At 43.6% G+C, this 23,806-nt stretch overlaps 1 protein-coding gene across 1 annotated transcript; it reads left to right on the plus strand.

Annotated features, from left to right (window-relative positions):
• Nucleotides 1-21,601: 21,601 nt before the first annotated feature.
• On the plus strand, nucleotides 21,602-22,707 carry LOC123501722 (antifreeze protein Maxi-like; the record flags this gene model as incomplete). Its single annotated transcript, XM_045250727.1, is given in 6 exon segments — nucleotides 21,602-21,828; nucleotides 21,830-21,971; nucleotides 21,974-22,291; nucleotides 22,293-22,371; nucleotides 22,374-22,507; nucleotides 22,618-22,707. Coding segments are annotated over 6 exon segments (990 nt in total), but the record flags the coding sequence as incomplete, so codon positions are not given.
• Between the last annotated feature and the right edge of the window lie 1,099 nt (nucleotides 22,708-23,806).

Genomic DNA, 23,806 nt, shown 5'->3' on the forward strand with positions numbered 1-23,806 from the left:
AAACAGAGAGAATTTTATCCATCATAGATTAAGCAACAAATTTCAGAAAAGACTACTATTTCCATGACGGGAGGTTCATGTCTGTGTATTGAGCGGATAACAGAGGTGATGGTATCTGGCATGGAGGCGTACATTCCCCACTGTTTCATCTCAACCTAAAGCTTCCAAACCCTGGTTTTGCCCGCTGAACCATGCTGAACCATGCGTGCTTTGGGGTCCAAGCGCACGGGTTTGAATCCTGTCCACGGTCTGAGTGTAAGTTGGGCTTCCTCACTAGGGGCAACGGTTTCCTAGCGGGTCGGCTTTCAGATAGGAGATACCCTAAAAAGCATATAAATTCCCGTGAAAAGCCCACGTGGTATAGATTGAAAAAAAAAAAAATCTCATGTGGTTTATATTTCTGCCCGGAACCATGCCAAGTCTGTTTTCTAACTCGCCAAATACCCTTTCATTAATAGAAAATGTGAAAATGTTTAAATTCAAACTCTCCTTGAGATTTTTGGCATCTGATCAAAAACATCTTCAATAAGATTTCTCCTTAATCTTTCCCTCCTTTTATTTATCCTGATGGCTTCACTGCTATCTCATCTGTTTCTGAAACTGAACTCTTCTCTCAAACCTTTGTTAATAATTATAATTGGATGATTCTAGGCTTGCTTCTTCCTCTCCTCCCCATGACAATTAAGATTATCCGCAATGATTTCAATGGCCTCGCTGTCCTAAACCCTCGGAAGGCTTATGGACCTGATGGAGTCCCTTCTGTTTTTCTCAAAAACTATACCTCCGTGCTTGCACCACGCCTAGTCAAACTCTGAAAGTTTCATTCAGCCTGCTCCTAAAAAGGGTGGCCATTTTAATCCCTTAATCTACCGCCTTATTATTTTAATCTCCAGCTTATCTAAATATTTTTAATCTATCTTCAATAATATGATTCTTGACAATATGTCACTTGATAATCCTTTATCTGATCGCCATTATGGCGATGCCACACAAGGAAAAGTGATAATCTCATGTTCTCATCCATCTTTCATTGGGGCAACCAACAGTTCACGGCGCTAATGGCACAACAAAATCTTTACAAAAGAGATTCCTGAACTAAGCGAGAACCACTTGGAGGTCCCGTATGCTCTTCGCGTACCCCTTGGTTCCAGAAAAACTCATTTCCAACAATTATCAATCAATTCACAAGTTGAACACACAAATGAACTCATATCAAGGAACACAACTCAGTTTAATGCAAGAGAGGCATCTGTTTCTTCTCCACCAGCTGATTGATGCCAGATTATCTTGTATAAAGCAATAAATTATATATATATATATATATATATATATATATATATATATATATATATATATATATATATATATATATATATATATATATATATATATATATACTTTTTTTCTGAGAAATGAATAAAAATCGCATATGGTACCAAAAGTGGTCATTTAGGTACAACAGGGAAGGCCCTCACATACCACTCCATTAGAGGCACCGACATGATGGAAAAGGAAGAATAAAACAGCCTTCTAGTGTCTGGTTTATAAAGATTTGACACATGGTAATAGAAAGAAAAGAAACTCTCGTGTGGTTTACGGATTAGGAGAGGTGTCTCAGTTAGCATTCAAATATATATATATATATATATATATATATATATATATATATATATATATATATATATATATATATATATATTGATTCAAATATATATATATATATATATATATATATATATATATATATATATATATATATATATATATATATATATATATATATATATATTTGATTCAAATATATATATATATATATATATATATATATATATATATATATATATATATATATATATATATATATATTTGATTATATATATATATATATATATATATATATATATATATATATATATATATATATATATATATATATATATATATATATATATATATATATATATATATATATATATATATATATATATATATATATATATATATATATATATATATATATATATTTTTTTCTGAGAAATGAATAAAATTTTACTAAAAATCGCATATGGTACCAAAAGTGGTCATTTAGGTACAACAGGGAAGGCCCTCACATACCACTCCATTAGAGGCACCGACATGATGGAAAAGGAAGAATAAAACAGCCTTCTAGTGTCTGGTTTATAAAGATTTGACACATGGTAATAGAAAGAAAAGAAACTCTCGTGCGGTTTACGGATTAGGAGAGGTGTCTCAGTTAGCATTCAAAGGGCTAAGAGGGAATCAAGACCTTATTAGAGGGAAGAATCGATGACACAGAGAGCTAATGACTCATCCTTTATACGAGTAGAAGGCCGAAATACAAATACTTTACAGTGTGTCTCATGAGGAAAGTGACACAGATAGCCAAAGAAAATGAGAAGTAAAATCATTTGAAAGACTGTATTAACAAACACCTACCTCTTTTACCACGTCTTTTTCTACACGGAAATCTGTTAGTATGTCACTAATACCAAAACAAAAACACGCTTAAAATCCGTGCCACTTTAACCAGAGCCTTTGGAGAATAGTGGAGGTGGTACCATGCGTGCTTTGGGGTCCGCGGGGTCTCCAAGTGCACGGGTTCGAATCCTGTCCACGGTCCGAGTGTAGGTTGGGCTTCCTTTCTCGGGGCAACGGTTTCCTAGCGGGTGGGCTTTGAGTTAGGAGGTACCTCAAAAAGTACCCCTTTTAGCCCATAAACTCCAGTGAAAAGCCCACATGGTGTAAAAAAAAAAAAATTTCAGGTGGTGCCAGAAATGTTTCAAAGTACAATCCTTAATAAGTCGGAAATATTCATTGGTAAAATGCTAAGGTTTAGAAGTTACGAGACATTGGTAAGAGTGGATAAGGGAAGCAGGAGGGAAGGAGGGAGGTGAAGAGAAAGGGAGGGAGGGAGAGAATGAAGGATGTAAACAGAAAAAAGATCCCTCGTACCTTGTCTTGGCTTTTTATTTGGATACTGATTTATTACTCATACATAAAAAAGGAAGGTACAAGTGATAATGAGAGAGAGAGAGAGAGAGAGAGAGTGGGCGGGTGGGCGGCAGTCTGGCTTTGCAGGGGCAGGGCGGGGAAGAGCAGGGGTGAAGCAGGCAGGGCGGGGCTGAAGGTGGCAGGAGTGGTTGCCGAGTGTCCTTAATTTGTCCATTGTATAGAAACGTCCCTCTTGAGGTATCTTCGAACTCCTCCTCTTTCTCCTCCTCCCACTTCTCCTCCTCCTCCTCCTCCTCCTCCTCCTCCCACTTCTCTTTCTCGTCCTCCTCCTCCTCCTCCTCCTCCTCCTCCTCCTCCTCCTCCTCCTCCCACTTCTCTTTCTCGTCCTCCCCCTCCTCCTCCTCCCACTTCTCTTTCTCGTCCTCCCCTCCTCCTCCTCCTCCTCCTCCTCCTCCTCCTCCTCCTCCTCCTCCTCTTCCTCTTCCTCCTCCTCCTCTTCGACATCCTACTCAGCCTCCTCTTCCTCAGCCTTGTCTTCGGCTTCTTACTCCTCCTCCTTATCCGACTTATCCTCCTCCTCGTCCTCTTCCTCCTCCTCCTCCTCCTCCTCCTTCTCCTTCTCCTCCCCCTCGTCCTCCTCCTCCTGCTCGTCGTCCATTATAATTTTACTCCCCATCTCTCCTCAACTATATTTCCCGCACCGTTGTCCTCCTCCTCCTCCTCCCTACACAAAAACGACATCATCCCTTACAATGGAACGCGAAAAAAGACATTAAAAACTTCTCCCATTCTTCTCTCCCCTCTCTTCCTCTCCTCTCCTCTCTTTTCCTTCCTCTCCTCTCCTTTCCTTCTCTTCCTTAGGCGTACACACACACACACACACACACACACACACACACACACACACACACACACACACACACAAGGAAAGTTCGTTTTTTATCGGCATGTAGGTTTTTGTTACCACTTTATGTTCATTTTGTTTTTCCCTGTCCTTGCCATGTACGTTTTTCAAATCTCTCCATGTGAGTATTTCCTTTCCTTTCCCTCCCGTTCCTGAGCCGAGGTACACTTACATCCCCTCCTCTCTCTCTCTCTCTCTCTCTCTCTCTCTCTCTCTCTCTCTCTCTCTCTCTCTCTCTCTCTCTCTCTCTCTCTCTCTCTCTCTCTCTCTCTCTCTCTTTCTCTCTCTCTCTGCCTGTCTGTCAATGTATTTATTTCTGGAATTGGAAAATGTAAAGAGAGAGAGAGAGAGAGAGAGATTGTTATGACATGCTGCTTTCTCTCTTCCTTCTCCTCCTCCTCCTCCTTTTCCTCCTCTCATTTGCTTGATCTTCTCTTCTTATATTATTTGTCACTATTGGTGAAATAATGAACAAACGTTAGAGAATATCTTTTCATTTGTCACAGAAGTGTCACTTGTTGCTCTCTCTCTCTCTCTCTCTCTCTCTCTCTCTCTCTCTCTCTCTCTCTCTTTCATTAATACAAAGTATATCTTTCTATAAATATGGGTTTTTACGGGCTAAAAGAGATATTTTGGGTACCTTCTATCTGAAAACTCATCCAACTTTTTGATTTACATGATTCATAATTAAAATTACGCCTTTAATGTATGTATCACTTGTGTCACTATATATCTTATATTATTGTAGGTATTATTCACTTATCAACGTTGAACTTTTATTATGTACACGTGTCACTGTCGCGCACTTCGAGAAGCCACTAGTTTATTAACATTTTCAATCTCTGCCGTCGGCAAACTGCAATACTAAGGTTCTCCGGTTTCATGTTCCGAGAGTGTACGTAATACAATTCACATTATATATATATTCCTACTTTTTCACAGGCTAAAGACAACATTATGAGTTGTGTATCTTGAAAACCAACTCATAAGTATACAACAAGAACATCAAAAAGAATAAATAAGAAAAGCTTTAAGAAGCCATCAGACCTAAAAGAATGGAACTTACATTCCTACTTCCACTTATAATCCCATCCATATATTTGGCTAGTTTTCTTGTTACGCTCCTTATTAACGGCACCAACAACCTAATTACTAAATCGTTTCCATTCTATCTCAAAACCACCATCACTCTATATGAAAACTATTTTTTTCGTGTCTTTCTTAAACCTACATGTTTTTGAAGCTTGAACTTGTTATTTCTTATTATATCTTAACTGCTAATCTTAAGAATTTAGCTTACATCCCTCGCGTAATAACCCCCCTACCACTTGCAGACTTCGATCACGTCCCCACTTAATTAACCTCCATCTCGCTTTAGAATGTGTCAGTAATAGCTTCAGCTTCCTATCGTAAGGAATATTCGTCATCCCCGAATCTTTTTAGTTATTCTCCTTTGTATTGATTATAACGGGTAAATGTACATATTATTGTAATATGGAGATCAGAATGAGCAAAGCATAATCTAGATGAAGTCTAACTACCACTAAATGTACTTCTACTTTAAACAATTCTGATCATTAATCCTACTACCAGATTGGCTTTATTTCTGATATCTGCGCCTCGTTTTCTTAGATGGATATCAAAGCGAAACGTAACTCCCGATAATTTCCATTACTCGTACCTTAGATTACCAGATCTTTGTTGTTTATTGAGTACCTACAGTTTCTTGTGCTTGTTTATGTTAAGCAACATTTACCATACGTCTGTCAAAATCATTCATCTAGCCAAGTGTGTCTGCGATGTGATTACATCCGGATCTCACCTTAATAACCTATTTTCATGCTTACTGCTCTTTTCATCTTGCTAACTGGTTTCCCCTCCTCCTGAGTCCTCGCTCGCTGCACAAGACTTTCAACTTTTTTCATCTCTATTCTGTCTATCTCTCGCTCTAGTTCAAACTGGATTTTATCTAGATTAAATGTATTCTTTTCTAGATGAAATGTATTCCACTTTTAGTTAAAATATACGCCACTCAGTTAAACTTTAGCAGAGGAAGAGCCTCATCAGATGACACAAATATTAGGACTGTATGTATAAACAAGACATGCTAGAAATAGACATCATCTCCTTCCTACATTCCTCTCATATTCCATGTTACTCTTTTCTCCTGCTGTGGTCAGAGTAGGTGGGGGCAAACTACGGCCCTCAGCCAGCATGCGGCACTCCAAAGGAATTCATGCGGCCCTCCAAATGTTGATAAATTTGAAAAAGAGCGTTACCAAGCAGCGACAAATAACATTGTGAACATTTTGTTATCTTCCCGCAGGTATGTGTATGCGTGGGAGAGTAGCTTTTTCATTACAAGCCTTTTATTCTATCTGTTTTAAATAATAATATACTTTGCGGCCCTATGATTTTTTTTTCTTGCTTTATGTGACCCTCCCACTGAAAAGTTTGCCCACCCCACGATTAGAACGAAGGGACGGAACAAGGGAGGGTGAGGGAAGGAGTTTTCTCTCCTATTCTCTCTCTTTCACTAACAGTTGGAGCCAAATAGTTACCAAAACATCCTGTTGCTGCATGGACTTCCTTACATAATATTCCTTTTGTACTCCTTGGAATGCAAGCGTTATCCAGTATTTTCAAACATTAACTCTTTTTTTATTTTTTTGGAGAAAACAGGAGACAAGTGGAAACAATAATTATTTCTAATGAAGTCTAGTAACACTGGTTCAGTGTAATCTCACTGAACGCTTCCATTTCTCTCACAACACAAAGGAACTGCGCTCTAAAGAAATTTCTTCCTTCACACAAGGCAACTCCTGCAACAGCTTTAGGATTTCCTTCTCGGTACGGGGGATCATAGATGTTCCAAAGTCGGACTAATCATCCGGTATCAGAGCTAACTGAGGCAAGAGGGCCGCCGTGGTACAGTGGAACCATGCGTGCTTTGGGGTCCGAGGAGTCTCTAAGCGCACGGGTTCGAATCCTATCCACGGTCCGAGTGTAGGTTGGGCTTCCTCACTTGGGGCAACGGTTTCCTAGCGGGTGGGCTTTAAGATAGAAGGTACCCTGAAAAGTATCCCCTTTAGCCCATAAATTCCCGTGAAAAGCCCACATGGTATAAAAAAAAGAGACATCTCCACTTTCGGGATCTTGAGGAAGGATTGAAGAAATAATACATAATACAGATATGACACTCCCCTCAACTTTCCCGTCATTAACTTTCGCGATCTTAGATAAAACTTTCATTCTGTGGAACACCACCTCTTCTCTGCTAAACCTCGTCTTCTTTTCCTGACTGAAACAAGGTATTTGAAGCAATTGACAGTAGCACCTTTTCTATATTTCCTCTTCCTTTTTCTATCCGTATTTTCATTCAGAAGCTGGATGCGTCTTAGTGTGTAATGACTTGAATTGCGCTTGTTCATACTCTTCTATTTTCAGTGATTTCCACCATCTGGTTGCGATTTCAGACACTTTTTAACTATATATGTCTCTGTTGTATACCTCTCACCTAACTCCTCCGAGTATATAAAATTTTATGACTACTGAAATTTCAAAGTTGACCCCATTTTATCTATTTTTCCTTTTACAGAGATCTCCATTCTTGTACACTTCAATGTTCACCATAAACTTTGCGTTTCCTCTCCCTTCATTGACCCTCCTGGTGAACTTTTCTATCCTTGATGACATAGAGCAACTGGTGCAACACCCTATTCGTATTCCTGAGAGTCTTGGAATTGCGCTCAGCATCCTTGGCCTCTTCCTTAACTTTAATCCTTCTTATGCCGTTACCCTATCTTCACCACTTGTCTTCTCCAATCACAACCTCATATTTATATCTTGTACTATTTTTTCAATCCCTCCTCAAGATTTCGCAAGTGGAGATGTCTTTTCTGTCTCAGTCAGCTCTCAGCTCCTAAGAATGTACAATGCTGATTTACCTTGGAATGACTTTGTGTACGGAGTGTATGAAAAGATGACAAGGTCTGCCAAGGAACCGTAAATTCCTCACCTTTTCTCTCGACTTAAAAGTTCCAAACCTTGGTGCAACATAGTCTGTTTTTGCACTACACATCATAGAGGTTGCCCACAAAAGGAACTTGAGCCTTCCATCGCCAGAAACATATGCTTTATGTTTCTGGCCGGAATCATACCAAGTCGGTTTTGAAACTTGCCCAAAAAACTCCTTTATTAAAATTCAACTCCCTCTCCTTTTGTAGCACATAGCCAAAAACATGTCTAATAACTTTGTGACATGTAGTTACCTACATGTCACCATGATATCCAGTTCTAGGTGAAGGTGTAATTGCCTTACACCAGAGATACACTTGGGTGGTGATATGGGCCCTAACATGGGTACCACTGTAAATAAAATTGCCTGTGTCGTTAATGGATGGAAGCTGAACAGGGCTACCCATACTCTTCAAGTAGACCTACAGGCACTATAGGCTATAAAAAAAAAAAAGCTACTTCGTTTCACCCAGCCTTGGAAATAGAATACAAGGTAAAGAGAAAACTTAGATTCAGGGTCCGTATTCTAAAACACTCTTCTCTCTCTCGACACGACTATTAGTTAAGCCTACAGATACGGTTAGATGAGATTTGAGTGTGTTCATCCCCTTAACCCGTTAAGTGTTACATTACTTTACATATAGGGTACCCCCCGAGGTTACAAAAAATAAATTTTCTTAGCCCAAACAACCCAAAATCAACCAAGAAACACAATGAAAACCATTAAATGGATCAGCGCGCCATTTTTAAATCCCCGCACTAGGTTGCCAGACCGGGACTTCCCCACCCGCGCTGTTGCCACAATTGCTCCTTTCACTTCTAATGCGCTTCATCCGCTGTCGATCAGCATATTTTACATACAACCATTAGTTTATTCCGTAAAACTATATACATAAACTGAATAAACCCATTTTCAAAACAAAATCATCCATAAAACATAAATACACCCTTTGGTAATCTCTTGAACCGCACAGTGAAATGCTTGCACTTGGTTACATTATTGATACACTAGTTTTTTTTTTTCTTGCACTATTTCTATTTACTTATTTCTCGTTGGTTCTTAGAACCGTAACATCGTGTGGTACTCTTCACAACAGGGATCCAAGTAGAGAGCAATGTCACATTCTCTGCAGTGGTAGCGGGTGTCTCGCCGCTGTTGTTGCTGCCGTGTTGTGTGCTTGCACACATAGCAAGCACATTCCAGACACTCCCAGGAAACTAATTACTGCCCATACAAGGCAAAAAATTGGCGCAAAAACCGTACATTCGTAAAACGTAAATTTACGTGAGAAACCTCTGGGCGTACCCAACGCAGGCATGTAAATTTGCGTGAGAAACACCTAGCGGGTTAATAATGTAAAAACCGCGCTAAATTGTCACTAGAACCATAAAAAAGAAAAAAATATTACTTCACAACATCTGTTCTTAAAGAGTACTTTTTTCTAGCTTCCTTCTTAAATGAGTTCAGGTCATGAAAAGATGGAAATACAGGAGCAGCTAAACCTGCTCCTGTACTTTTCTCTTCCATTGACCTGAACCCATTTAAGAGGGAGGTTTCAAGACATTCTTTCTTTTAAATAAGTCTCACGGAAATGCACGGGCATTAGCATCTAAGTAGGTAAACTGTTAAACTCCTTATAGGGAATTCAGCAGTTCACTTGAGTAAGAGATGAATAATAGAGAATATTAGTCAACTCTTACATTAGAGAGGTGGACAGAATATGAATAAAAAGAAAGAAGAAAGTCTATTTCAATGAGACCACTTTAATAGGATAGGCATGCAGTTAGCAAGATCAAAAGAGTAGTTAACAAAAAGTAGCGGTAAAAGATAGAAAAAGATGCAACTTTGCGGCGTCGAGAAAAGGCTGACAGCAGTCAGTCAGAGGAGGGGAGTTTATGAGACAAAAGCCTTTTATTCCAACAAATCTAATGCAAGTGTGAGTGGAATCCGTCCATATATGTTCTATACATGGACGAATAAGGTCCCAGTAGAGAATAGCAGTTAGTGGGGTGAGAAAAACAAGCGGAGACACCTCGGAACGCCTAACCTCATAGAAGCTGATTTAGCAATAGATGAAAATAAAGTTTGAGGTTTAGATTATGTAAAGAACAAGCAGAATGTTCAGGAAAGAAGAATAGAGACATTTGAGTGTCATTGAAGAAGAAGGGATAGTTGTTTGGAAGGAAGTGTTGAGTTTATAGATTGAGGAATTAAGTTTTCGGGACATTGAACACTACTATTTTTTTCTTCTGCCTCAATCAGAAATTCAGAGAAATATTAGAAGTTAGGTATTCTATGGCTTCTCTACGCGAATCGTTTACTTCTTGAAAGGTTGGTTCCCTCCAAAAATCACTTGAAAAAGTGTAGGTGTTAGGATGGAACCCTGAGGAACACTACAGTTAATAGATTTATGATGAAAACAATGACCGTCTAACTCAGCATCACTAGAACGGTCAAAAATAAAATATGAAAAGTTGCAAAGAGAATTACTGAAAGTGGAGGAATTGAAACTTTACTGAAAGCATACAAAGAGGAAATAAATATTTTTCTTGTTATAAAAATATTGATATCCTATTACAGTGCACTAACACTTACTAACTGATAGTATTGCAGCCTCGAAAAACATATTAACCCTCCTTTTTCCCTTTATTTATACCAGTATTCCCTGCACACTCCTAAATATTAGCAAATAATAATAATAATAATAATAATAATAATAATAATGATAATAATAATAATAATAATGATAATAATAACACTAATAATAATAATCTTTATTTCTATGAGCATACATAATATCATAATATCAAGTTTTATTAAAAAAACGTTATAACAAGGTAATGAGGACGGACAAAAAGTATATATTGGCCTCATTACATCTAATACATTACACATACGTGGCAGGTTCTATATAACAGCAGCATTAATGCATGCCCCATGTACAAATTTTAGAAAGCTACTAAAGATAATAATAATAAACAATTCTTGTTTTGCTGCAAGTATTCTTTATCTCTCGTTTGTAAGTAGAAAATGAATACTGATGGTCTACATATAATGATGTCATTCCAAATACAAACACCCACGTAGCGGAATAAGTTTTGTGCAGCGATGCCACAGGAAGAGACATGCAGTTAGCAAGATCAGAAAAGCAGTTGACATAAAAATAACGGTAAAAGATAGCTGGAAATGCAACACTACAGCGGTAAGACAGAGGCTGAAAACAATCAGTCAAAGAAGAGGAATTGATAAGACGAAAAGCTGTTGTATGTACACAAGAAAAATATTACTTGTTTCATAAGATACATGAAAGTAAGTAACAGACAACTCCATATCAATCAGTAATACAAGCTTACATGGGAGAACAGTATGTAAATAATATTTACGTGCACACACTCAAAAAATGTTGTTACATCCTCAGTAAGAAAGAAGTTGGCAAGCAGGACTAATTTAATGACAGTGGGCCACTCAGAAAGAAATTGACAAGCAGGGCTAATTTAATGACAGTGGGCCACTCATTTTGATATCCCTGCATGTGCTTTCTGGAGCAGAAGCTGAATCAAGACAATGGCATTCGCATATGAAAGAATATATAATTAGCCAGATCGGTACAAGGATAGATAGATATTTCTCCCTTGCATGTTTCTACCTGTTCCTATTTGGCATCCACACCGACACCCTTACCAACTCTACCGACACCAACAGGTCATTCAGTGTGAACATCTTGGGCTCCAATGCAACACGATTCATTTTCTTGTGATGCTAGCAGAAGTGTAGCTTGACCCACTTCCACCTCAATTATCATTGCGAAAAGCCTCTAGTTTAAAGATTCTAAAAATATCCTTATTGTTACTATAATGACTGATTAACAAGATTTCCACATTACCAAGTGGAAAAACCGGCTAGTAATATGTGTGGCCATTTCAGAATAGCTGTGATGGGAGAAGAAAATATTTTTGAATATGAGCTTAATTAAGAACAAACGAGACTCGAAAACCACCAGTCATAGCGTTGTTAATAGCGTTGTCACTACAACTTATTTTGATTTCCAGAAATCGTTTGACAAAGTTCGCCCACAGACGCCTTGCTCTTGAGATTTCTTTCACACTTTCAGGTCACATAATAAGCAGAAAACGGACTAAGTAAAGACTGTCCTTTGTCTTTTGAAAGTGCTGAGTTAGAACTTGTCTCTAAATGTAGTTGCGAGGAACAGTATCTCTGCGGCTGCTCATCCTGTATAATCCTGTATAATCCTCTTCCTCCTCTACCTCCTCCTCCTCCTCCTCCTCCTCCCCTTCCTCCTCCTTTATCACCTCCTCCTCCTCCTCCCCTTCCTCCTTCTCCTCCTCCTCCTCCTCCTCCTCCTCCTCCTCCTCTTCTTCTTCTTCTTCTTCTTCTTCTTCTTCTTCTTTTCTTCCTCCTCCTCCTCTTTCTCTTCCTTAATGGTGCACGCAGTTTCACATTATCAAATTCCTCAACTTTCTGGGAGGAATTCCTACACGTCGGAGTAATCTTAGAGATGTTGGGGAAGTCTTGGGTGTGGGGAAGCTACCTCGTCCCTCCACTTTCCACACCCTTATTCGCTCTCCGTCTCTCCATTTCCCTGCCCATCCACACCACCCACCCTTCAACCTTGTCAACTCCTTCCTCTCTCACCGCCCCACGTTGCCAGATCACTCCACGTCTTCATCATCGTCTTAGGACCTTCGTCTTTCTCCGTGATACATCTGTGAAATTTCTCTACTTCCTTACTTCTATTCATGTGTGTGTGTGTGTGTGTGTGTGTGTGTGTGTGTGTGTGTGTGTGTGTGTGTGTGTGTGTGTGTGTGTGTGTGTGTGTGTGTGTGTGTGTGTGTGTGTGTGTGTGTGTGTGTGTGTGTGTGTGTGTGTGTGTCTTGTATGTATGTGTATGTATGATAATTATGATATTCGGTTATTGATCTTGCAACCGTGCCTCTGAAAATCCACATGCTAATAATTTATATACTAATGCACACACTAAAAGTAAAGTATATCTTTAACTTTAAAATGAAGTACAAAAGTATCTTACAATTTGGAACTGTGTTTACCAGATGGCGCCGGTCCACCTCGTACACCATGCCCTGGGTGGTTAGGCAGCCCTTTGAGTATTTTACAATTTTTCCTAAAATTGTTTCTTCTACATAATTGTGGGTCATAACTGACGCCTTAAACAGGTAACTAATCTCTGCCAGGTGTAAAGAAGTCTGTCCAAAGACATTTCACCTCAACCGGGATTCGAAAACAAGATGCCTCGATTGTGAGTCAGGTCCGCTGACTACTGCGCTACTAGTCCGAGCGTGTGTGTGTGTGTGTGTGTGTGTGTGTGTGTGTGTGTGTGTGTGTGTGTGTGTGTGTGTGTGTGATGGAGTAAATAATATGGTTTGCCATACAGTATTGCTCTCTTTCTCTCTCTCTCTCTCTCTCTCTCTCTCTCTCTCTCTCTCTCTCTCTCTGCTGGGCTGTAGGTGATCATTCTTCCTAAGTTTTATCTGCACAATGTGAGAACATAGCGGAGGCAGAAAATTCGGTGGTGGGTTGGCAAGGAACTGCTTGATTGTGATCCATACTCTGAAAGACTTCTCCACCACGCCTTCACTACTTTAAAAGTATCTATTTAAAGCGACTCGAATATCAAAGTGTTTTTTAAATGCTCTTGTGAGAGAATAACAATATATCAAGTGTCTATATCAGAAACACTGTTGAGAAGTCAATGTATTATCTCAGTGGTCTTTGAAGAGAGACGAGGTGGTTTCACTAGTTTTAAAGGTTCTTAAAAGATCTCTATATATCACTTAAGACAGAAATAATCTTGTGAATCCGCCTTCTCTTTTACTTGGACTTTGAAGATTGTTGTAGTACGAGAGCAAAGCGTTTTGAAATATCACTCTTCATACCAAAGTGGCGTGTGTAGCTGGAGGACATCAGAGATTCTGTTCAGATCCCACCCTTGCCACCATTTATAAGTGTCGGAGCGTGGGTGAGTGTGAGAGTGGCACGTAAAAAATCTCACCTCAGCCACCATTTGTGTTCATCGCGTGTCTTATCGGTTACTTTATGAGGCATATCTCGTACTTAGCCCGGTAAAGAAAGTGATGCTATGTGTGTGTGTGTGTGTGTGTGTGTGTGTGTGTGTGTGTGTGTGTGTGTGTGTTTGTGCATGTGTGAATGAAATAATCTGTTAGCAATTATTTCAGAGTGAGAAGGTGAAATGAATAACAAGTTCAGCAAATATCTAAATGAATATAAGAATAAAGCCTCATCTTATCTCACTATGCACTCCCAAACTCTATTTCAGACTCTCAGTTATTTCGTAAATCTAAAGACTAAAACTTTCAAACTTGCATTCCTTAGAGAGACGTATGTTAGGTGACATTAAAAAAGTCTTAAAGTGGTGTAAGGGTACAAAACAAAAGGCTGCGTAAGCAAAACTCTCAAGATCACTGAAGAGAATAGAACACAAAATGATATATTCAAACTTCAGAAAGTTAGATTGAAGAGCTTTAATTAAAGGGAGATCAAACATATGTATGACTGAAGGTGGTAAATGGAAATAGTTATGCATCCGTAAATCAGCAGCTTGCCACATGTAGGGCTGATGTCTTCTTGCAATTCCTATATTTTTTATGTATATTATGTTTCATTTGGCTATATAAACGTCTATATTGTAATAATATTTTTTTTTTTTTTTTTTGCACTTCTACATTCCTTTCATTCCTTTCCTCATCATTCTCATGTTTTTGTTATCCGCACAAACAAACACACACACATACACACATCTCTCTCTCTCTCTCTCTCTCTCTCTCTCTCTCTCATTATGATAATCCATGCTACTCCTCCTCCTCTTCCTCGTCCTCGTCCTCGTGCTCGTCCTCCTCCGCCTCCTTCTCCTCGTCCTTCTCTTCCTCCATCTTTTCCTTTTTTCTCCTCCTCCTTCACATATTACAGGAAATACATTGAAAAGCTGCAAACTTGGTAGTTATCAATGCCTCAAAAACTCAAAATTCCTCCATCTATCAACAAGACACAACCTTCCAGACGATTAGTCCCTCTTCTTCAATGACAGTCAACTGTCTCCCTCTTCCACACTAAATATCCTCGGTCTGTCCTTTACTCATAATTTTAACTGGAAAATTCATATCTCATCTCTTGCTAAAACAGCTTCTATGAAGTCTCCGCCAGTTTTGTCGCCCCTCCAACTGCTAACTTTGTACAAGGAAGGGCCTTACCATTCCTTTTATGGATTACTCTTCGCATGTTTGGGGGGATTCCACTCATGCAGCATTATTAGAGAGGGTTGAATCAAAAGAATTTCTTCTCATCAACTCTCCTCCTCTGACTGACTGTATTCAGCCTCTTTCTCACCGCCGAAATGTTGCATCTTTCAATATTTTATCATTATTTTCATGCTAACTGTTCTACTGATCTTGCTAACTGCATGCCTCCCTTCTCCCGTGGCCTCGCTGCTCAAGGCATTCTTCTTCCCCTCACCCCTATTCTGTACAGTATTCTCAATCATTCATATCTTTCACTGGTAAACTCTGGAACTCTCTACCTGCTTCTGTATTTCCATCTTCCTACGAACTATCTTCTTTTAAGAGAGAGATGTCAAGGTATTTGTCCCAGCTTTTAACTGATTCTTTCGATCTTTTCTGGAGACTGAAATTCAAGTGTGCCTTTTTATTTTGATTTTTTTTTTCCCCTTAGCAGTTTTCCCTCTTATATAAAGAAAAGCAGCAGCAGTAGTAGTAACAGTAGTAATAGTAGTAGTAGTAGTAGTAGTAGTAGTAGTAGTAGTAGTAGTAGTAGTAGTAGTAGTAGTAGTAGTAGTAGCAGCAGTAGCAGCAGCAGCAGCAGTAGCAGCAGTAGTAGTAGCAGTAGTAGTAGTAGTAGTAGTAGTAGTAGTAGTAGTAGTAGTAGTAGTAGTAGTGGTAGTAGTAGTAGAGGCAGTGATAGTAGTAATAATAATAGAGGCACTAAAAATTGAAATAATTGTAGTAATAGTAGTAGCAGTAGCTGTAATAATACTAGTGGTAATAGTAGTAACAGTAGTCATAGTATCATTATTGTTAGTATTAGTGGTAGCAATAGTAGTACTACTACAATTAGTAGAAGTAATAGTAGTAGTAGTAGTAGTAGTAGTAGTAGTAGTAGAAGAGTAGTAGTAGTAGTAGAAGTAGTATTATAAGTAGTAGTAGTAGTAGTAGTAGTAGTCCCAGTAGTTGAAGTAATAATAGTACTAAAATTAGTAGCGCTAGTAGTAGTATTAGTTGAAGTAGTAGTAGCACCAAAAGTAGCAGCAGCAGTAGCAGCAGCAGCAGTTGTTGCAGCAGTAGCAGCAGCAGCAGCAGCAGCAGCAGCAGCAGCAGCAGCAGCAGCAGCAGCAGCAGTAGCAGCAGCAGCAGCAGCAGCAGCAGCAGCACCAAACCAGCAGCAGCAGTAGCAGCAGCAGCAGCAGCAGCAGCAGCAGCAGCAGCAGCAGCAGCAGCAGCAGCAGCAGCAGCAGCAGCAGCAGCAGCAGTAGCAGCAGCAGTAGCAGCAGCAGCAGCAGCAGCAGCAACAGCAGCAGCAGCAGCAGCAGCAGCAGCAGCAGCAGCAGCAAGCAGCAGCAGCAGTAATAGTAGCAGAAACAGTAGTAGCAGAAGCAGTAGCAGCCCAGCAGTAGTAATAGCACCAAAATTAGCAGCGCAGCAGCAGCATTAGTTGAGTAACAGCAGCACCAAAAGCAGCAGCAGCAGCAGCAGTAGCAGTTGCAGCAGCAGCAGCAGCAGCAGCAGCAGCAGCAGCAGCAGCAGCAGCAGCAGCAGCAGCAGCAGCAGCAGCAGCAGCAGCAGCAGCAGCAGCAGCAGCAGCAGCAGCAGCAGCAGCAGCAGCAGCAGCAGCAGCAGTAGCAGTAGCAGCAGCAGCAGCAGCAGCAGCAGCAGCAGCAGCAGCAGCAGCAGCAGCAGCAGCAGCAGCAGCAGCAGCAGCAGCAGCAGCAGCAGCAGCAGCAGCAGCAGCAGCAGCAGCAGCAGCAGCAGCAGCAGCAGCAGCAGCAGCAGCAGCAGCAGCAAGCAGCAGCAGCAGCAGCAGCAGCAGCAGCAGCAGCAGCAGCAGCAGCAGCAGTAGCAGCAGCAGCAGCAGCAGCAGCAGCAGCAGCAGCAGCAGCAGCAGCAGTAGCAGCAGCAGCAGCAGCAGCAGCAGCAGCAGCAGCAGCAGCAGCAGCAGCAGCAGCAGCAGCAGCAGCAGCAGCAGTAGCAGTAGCAGCAGCAGTAGTAGCAGTAGCAGTAGTAGTAGTAGCAGCAGCAGCAGCAGCAGTAGTAGCAGCAGCAGCAGCAGCAGCAGCAGCAGCAGTAGTAGTAGCAGCCCGCGCGGCTGTCCATCCACTCTCCGTCGGGGATACAGGTGCCACCTACTCCATATATTCAGTAGTAATATACTATCACTCTTTAACTGTTGTAACGGTACTCCTAAGACTGCTGTTGCCACTACTACTGCCGCTAAACATTGTAGGAATATTGAGTAAAGTGCCTGTAATACATATCTAAGTCCCATATTTACCATAAATGTTTCTCTCTCTCTCTCTCTCTCTCTCTCTCTCTCTCTCTCTCTCTCTCTCTCTCTCTCTCTCTCTCTCTCTCTCTCTCACTCCTCTTCCTCCTCCCTCCCTACCCCTCCCCTCCTCCTCCTTCCTCTCTCTCTCTCTCTCTCTCTCTCTCTCTCTGTTGTCGCCTCCCTCCCATACCCTCCTCCTCCTACCTCTCCCTCTACCATCCCTCCTCCTTCCTTCCTCTCTCTCTCCCTCTCTCTCCTCTCTCTCTCTCTCTCTCTCTCTCTCTCTCTCTCTCTCTCTCTCTCTCTCTCTCTCTGTTGTCACTTTGTCACTTTCCTTCCCTATTTCCTCCTCCTACCCTCCCTCTCCCCTGCTTCCTTCTCTCCTCCCTCCTCCCTCCTCCCTCTTCCCTCCCTCCCTCCTCCCTCCTCTCTCTCTCTCTCTCTCTCTCTCTCTCTCTCTCTCTCTCTCTCTCTCTCTCTCTCTCTCTCTCTTGTCCCTTCCCCTTCCCTCCTACCCCTCCCTTTACCCTCCCTCTCCCCCTGCTTCCCTTCTCTCTCACTCCTCCTCCTACCTCTTCTCCTCCCTCCCTCCTTCACTTCTCTCTCTCTCTCTCTCTCTTCTAATAATGTCATGTTATTAATACAATGTCTAACCCACCTGCACAAAGAAGATGTTGTCAGTGTACAAAAGAGGAACACAGATGTGTTAATTGTCAATGTGTGAGACAAAACAAAAGTGTATAAATTGTAGAAAGGGAGATGGATGCCAAAACCCCCTGGGACGTGACCACCAGGGCAGGGAGAGGGAGGAGGAGCCGGGGGACAGCCAGGAATCCCAGCAGGATGAGGAACAGGAGCGAACGATGGAGACAGAGATGGGAGGGGAGGCTGCCCTGCCATCAACACCGTCACAACACACCCCATCGCTACCGCAACACAACGTGTACGCCGCGAGACATACAAACGGGAGGAGAAACTTAGTCTGGAAAGGACTAACAGAAGAAGAAACAACCATGTGGGTGAACAACACTTACATAGAATTAGCTGGGTGGTCTACATGTCATCTGTTCGATCCACCAAAGTGTGCAGCCACCAACAAAATTGTACAAGAGATGGTCATCCTCCTCAACAATTACTTACAAGAGTCACCCTCGCACCGTATGCGATGAAATTATTCTTCACACTGCCAAAACTCTTCTTTCAAAAGACACATAGGAATGCGAAGGTGGCGGAAAACGTGAAAGCCGTCGCAAGAAGAGTGGGTCTATGGCAGAACAACCAACTGGATGAGCTCCTGGAGGAAGCCCGAGCCATCCAGAAGAGGCTGCCAAGACCATCAGGAAACCAACAAAGGCAGGAAGACAAAGCCCGTAATTTCGCTGGCAATATGCGGCAAGGACAGGTGTCCAAGGCTCTGCGGGCACTTAATGAACAGCAGTCAGGTGGTGTGTTGCCCCTCACCAGGGAAACCATCCACCTGCTGAAGGAAAACATCCTCCCCCCAGTGACGAAGAGGGCCTCAGGATGCAGGGGCCTTTCCGCAAGCCCAATGATGTCATCTACGAGGTGATAACTGGAGAGATGATCTGGAAGAAGTCTCCAGACACACGGCAGTGCTGGTCCCTCAGGACTAGACGCTAGAGGGTGGCGTCGCCTGTTGAGCGGCGCACTCTGTGGCAGTGCCGCTAACGACCTATGCGGCGCCCTGGCAGCACTGGCGAGGAAGCTTGCCACCACAAATTGTCACCACGTCGAGGCTCTCACCGCATGCCGATTAATCCCGCTGGACAAAAAGCCGGGATGCAGACCAATTGGCATCGGCGAGGTGATAAGACGCATCGTGGGTAAATGCGTCATGACGGTGGTCAAGGACGACGTGAGGAGGGCAGCGGGAACCTGCAAGTGTGTGCAGGACAGCAGGCAGGAGGGGAAGCCGCCATCCACGCTATGAGGGAAATATTCAGTGAAGACAATTGTGAAGCGGTGTTATTAGTGGACGCCAAAACGCTTTCAACACTATTAACAGAAAACAATGCTTCATAACATTCGAGTAAAATGTCCTCTCTGGCACACTATGTAGAAAACACATATAGTGACCCCTCGGATTTGTACATATGTAGTAATAGTGGTAATAGTGTTAAGGTGTTAAAGTCCATGGAAGGGACAACACAAGGTGACCCAGTGGCCATGGCGATGTACGCCCTCGGACTTTCAGTGCTGCAACAAGTTATCTCATATGAGAAAACGAGTGTGAAGCAAGTGGCGTACGCGGATGACCTGTCAGGGGCCGGCAAAATAACAGACTTGAAAAATGGTGGGGCTTAGTGAACGATAATGGTCCCATCATAGGGTACACACCCAGTGCCGCTAAGTCCGTCCTTATTGTAAAGCCTGAACACTATGACAGTGCAGTGGATAGCTTCAGTGGCAGTGGAGTTATAATAACAAAGGATGGACAGCGGCATTTGGGTGCTGTCATCGGAACAGAGGAGTTCAAGAAGGAGTACATAGGAGAGAAGGTGAAGGAGTGGATACATGAGGTGGAGGTCCTGTCTGACATGGCCAGGACTGAGCCTCATGCAGCCTACTCCGCCTACACCCACGGCTTGCAGCATCGATGGAGATTCGCCATGCGCACCATCCCAGGCATCAGCCCTCTCCTTGCACCACTGGAGGTCTCGATAAGGAACACCTTCATCCCAGCGTTACTGAGATCCCACACCATCGGAGATGGGGAGAGGGCGCTGCTCGAACTTCCACCAAGACTGGGCGGGATGGGAATCACCTCCCCTAAGAAGTTAGCGACTGTGGAGAACCTCAACTCCCTCAAGCTCACCAGGTCCCTCACAGAGAAGATCATTGCTCAGGACGCACATGGTGAAATAGCCCAAAGTGCAGTCACTGAGCAAAGACGAATTATATCTAGAGACAGGCAACAACATCAACGAAACTGTCTCGAAGACCTGATAAACATCCTGCCTGCAACCACAGTGAGAAAAATCCTCACTGCACAGGAAACGGGAGCCTCTAACTGGCTAACGTCACTGCCCATTGGAGCGAAGGGCTTCAGCCTCAACAAACAAGAATTTGTCGACGCCATTGCTCTGAGGTACGGCTGGCCGGTGGAAGGACTCCCCAGTACCTGTGTGTGTAGTTCCCCCAATGACGTCAACCACACCATGACGTGCAAAAGGGGATTCGTATGTATCAGGCACGATGAGGTGAGAGATCTGACCGCCAGCATGCTCAGGAGGTGTGCCACGATGTCTCCACTGAACCGACCCTCCTACCGCTAGACGGCGAGCACCTGCGCTACAGAACAGCCAACACCACCAACGAGGCTCGAGTCGACGTCAGCGCACGAGGGTTCTGGACAAGGGACAGAAAGCATTCATGGACATACGGATCTTTGACCCGATGGCCGCCTGTCACCACGAACTCTCCTGGAGGCCGCCCACCGCAAGAATGAGCAGGAGAAGATCCGAGCGTATGGGGAGAGAATCCAACACGTTGACCAGGGCAGCTTCACACCTCTGGTCTTCACCACATCTGGCGGGATGGGCTCCAAGGCTCAGTGCTTCTACTCAAGACTAGCCGACCTAATGGCAGAAAAGAAGCACCAGCCAAGGAGCCATGTCGTCGCATGGATGAGGTGCCGTCTTTCATTCTCCTCCTCAGATCAGCCCTCCTGTGTCTCAGGGGGACAAGGCATTCCACTCCCATACCTGCAGATTTAAGTGGCCTTGACTGCGAGGCTACAGTGGTGGAGAGTGGCATAAGAGTAGATAGAGTAGCGGTAGAGTGAATTTATAGGTAACAACTAATGTTTATATTATAGAGTAATAGATATGGTTGGATGCCACAGTCATTAGCGAGAGTTGGGGCTAATGACCTCCAAGTAGTGGAGCCCCTAATTGACGCATCAATAAACATGGGGTAGTAGTAGTAGTAGTAGTAGTAGTAGTAGTAGTAGTAGTAGTAGTAGTAGTAGTAGTAGTAGTAGTAGTAGTAGTAGTAGTAGTAGTAGTAGTAGTAGTAGTAGTAGTAGTAGTAGTAGTAGTAGTAGCAGTAGTAGTAGTAGTAGTAGTAGTAGTAGCAGCAGCAGCAGTAGTAGCAGCAGTAGTAGTAGTAGTAGTAGCAGAGCAGCAGCAGCAGCAGCAGCAGCAGCAGCAGCAGCAGCAGCAGCAGCAGCAGCAGCAGCAGCAGCAGCAGCAGCAGCAGCAGCAGCAGCAGCAGCAGCAGCAGCAGCAGCAGCAGCAGCAGCAGCAGCAGCAGCAGCAGCAGCAGCAGCAGCAGCAGCAGCAGCAGCAGCAGCAGCAGCAGCAGCAGCAGCAGCAGCAGCAGCAGCAGCAGCAGCAGCAGCAGCAGCAGCAGCAGCAGCAGCAGCAGCAGCAGCAGCAGCAGCAGCAGCAGCAGCAGCAGCAGCAGCAGCAGCAGCAGCAGCAGCAGCAGCAGCAGCAGCAGCAGCAGCAGCAGCAGCAGCAGCAGCAGCAGCAGCAGCAGCAGCAGCAGCAGCAGCAGCAGCAGCAGCAGCAGCAGCAGCAGCAGCAGCAGCAGCAGCAGCAGCAGCAGCAGCAGCAGCAGCAGCAGCAGCAGCAGCAGCAGCAGCAGCAGCAGCAGCAGCAGCAGCAGCAGCAGCAGCAGCAGCAGCAGCAGCAGCAGCAGCAGCAGCAGCAGCAGCAGCAGCAGCAGCAGCAGCAGCAGCAGCAGCAGCAGCAGCAGCAGCAGCAGCAGCAGCAGCAGCAGCAGCAGCAGCAGCAGCAGCAGCAGCAGCAGCAGCAGCAGCAGCAGCAGCAGCAGCAGCAGCAGCAGCAGCAGCAGCAGCAGCAGCAGCAGCAGCAGCAGCAGCAGCAGCAGCAGCAGCAGCAGCAGCAGCAGCAGCAGCAGCAGCAGCAGCAGCAGCAGCAGCAGCAGCAGCAGCAGCAGCAGCAGCAGCAGCAGCAGCAGCAGCAGCAGCAGCAGCAGCAGCAGCAGCAGCAGCAGCAGCAGCAGCAGCAGCAGCAGCAGCAGCAGCAGCAGCAGCAGCAGCAGCAGCAGCAGCAGCAGCAGCAGCAGCAGCAGCAGCAGAGCCCTTTCGAGGGGGAGAGGGCTACCCATGCTAGTACGGTCGCCAGTTCCTACGTAGGCTGCCAGTGGACCAGCGGAGATACTCACTGGAAGGATCGCCCAATAGGGGCCGTCCTGTGCTGGATGGTTGGGTATCCAGGCTGGAATGCTTTGGGAGGGGAGTCTCAGCTCTGCAGTGGACAAACATTCTGCATAATGTGGGGCCTTTTTTTAAAACGATTGGCCCGCATGGGGACGAGGTACCAGTCCACGGCAGCCAGCGCTCGCTCCCATTGTCGTCCCAGTAGGTGGTTTCCTTTGCCCCTGGGGCTAATCTTTTGTATTACTGTTTTTTATATGGGAAAACACAAAAAACATTCAGGTTCTCGTGAGATGGCTGACTTGGCCCACGAGACGTCATCTTCAGACCTGAGTAAAAAGGAGGATTCCCCTCCACAAGGGCCTCCCACAGCAGTCTCCTGTTCTGGGAGTTCTTCTGAGGGTGTATTTCTGCTGCATATGACTCCCTTGTAATGGTAAATGTTAATCCATCATTTTCCTACCATGCCTTGCACGTGCTTCTCAAGGCGTATAGTACGGTTGTTCGCATTCGACTGGTTTATGACAAGGACTTTCCTTCTAACCGCTGCTATGTTACGTTTATGTCATGTGATGAAGCCCGTTTGGCTTATGAACATGTAGCATTTCTGCCCCTTGCCGGCTCTGGCTTTAAAACTGAATTTCTCCAGTCACGTAATATTTCAGACAGTGACTTGGATTACATCCCAAATGTTTTTGAAAACTATTTAGAGAGTTCAGTTCCTGAGGTCCGCCAGATCCCGCCTCCTCGTTGGTTCGTGGCATACTATAGAAATGGGCGTGGGAACTTCATCCATGCCTCCCAGTATCTTGCCAAAGAAATCGGCACTATTCCTGAGGGGAATCTGAAGAAGTACGGGAAGGGGGTGCTCGTGCGAGCTAAAGATATTACGCAGGCGAGGATGTTACAACATCTCCCATGCCCTACTGATAGCATGTTTGAGACCATTAAGGCTCATCCTACTTTCAATTATAGTAAAGGTTGTGTGTACAGTCAGGATCTTTACGAATTTCCTGAAGAGGAAATACTGGGTATGTGTTCTAACTCAGTCCAGAAAGTGACTAAGATAAGGAATTCTACCAACATGATCATATCAATCTTAGGATGAGGCGTTTTGTTTCTCGCTCTCTTCAGTGATTCTCATGTTATTCGTATGGTCACGGTAAAAGCTCCTGCAAGGAGGCTTCCCGATGTGGTAATTGCTCTGCACTAGACT

This window comes from Portunus trituberculatus, chromosome 9 (assembly GCF_017591435.1).
Source record: "Portunus trituberculatus isolate SZX2019 chromosome 9, ASM1759143v1, whole genome shotgun sequence".
Lineage (NCBI taxonomy): Eukaryota > Metazoa > Arthropoda > Malacostraca > Decapoda > Portunidae > Portunus > Portunus trituberculatus.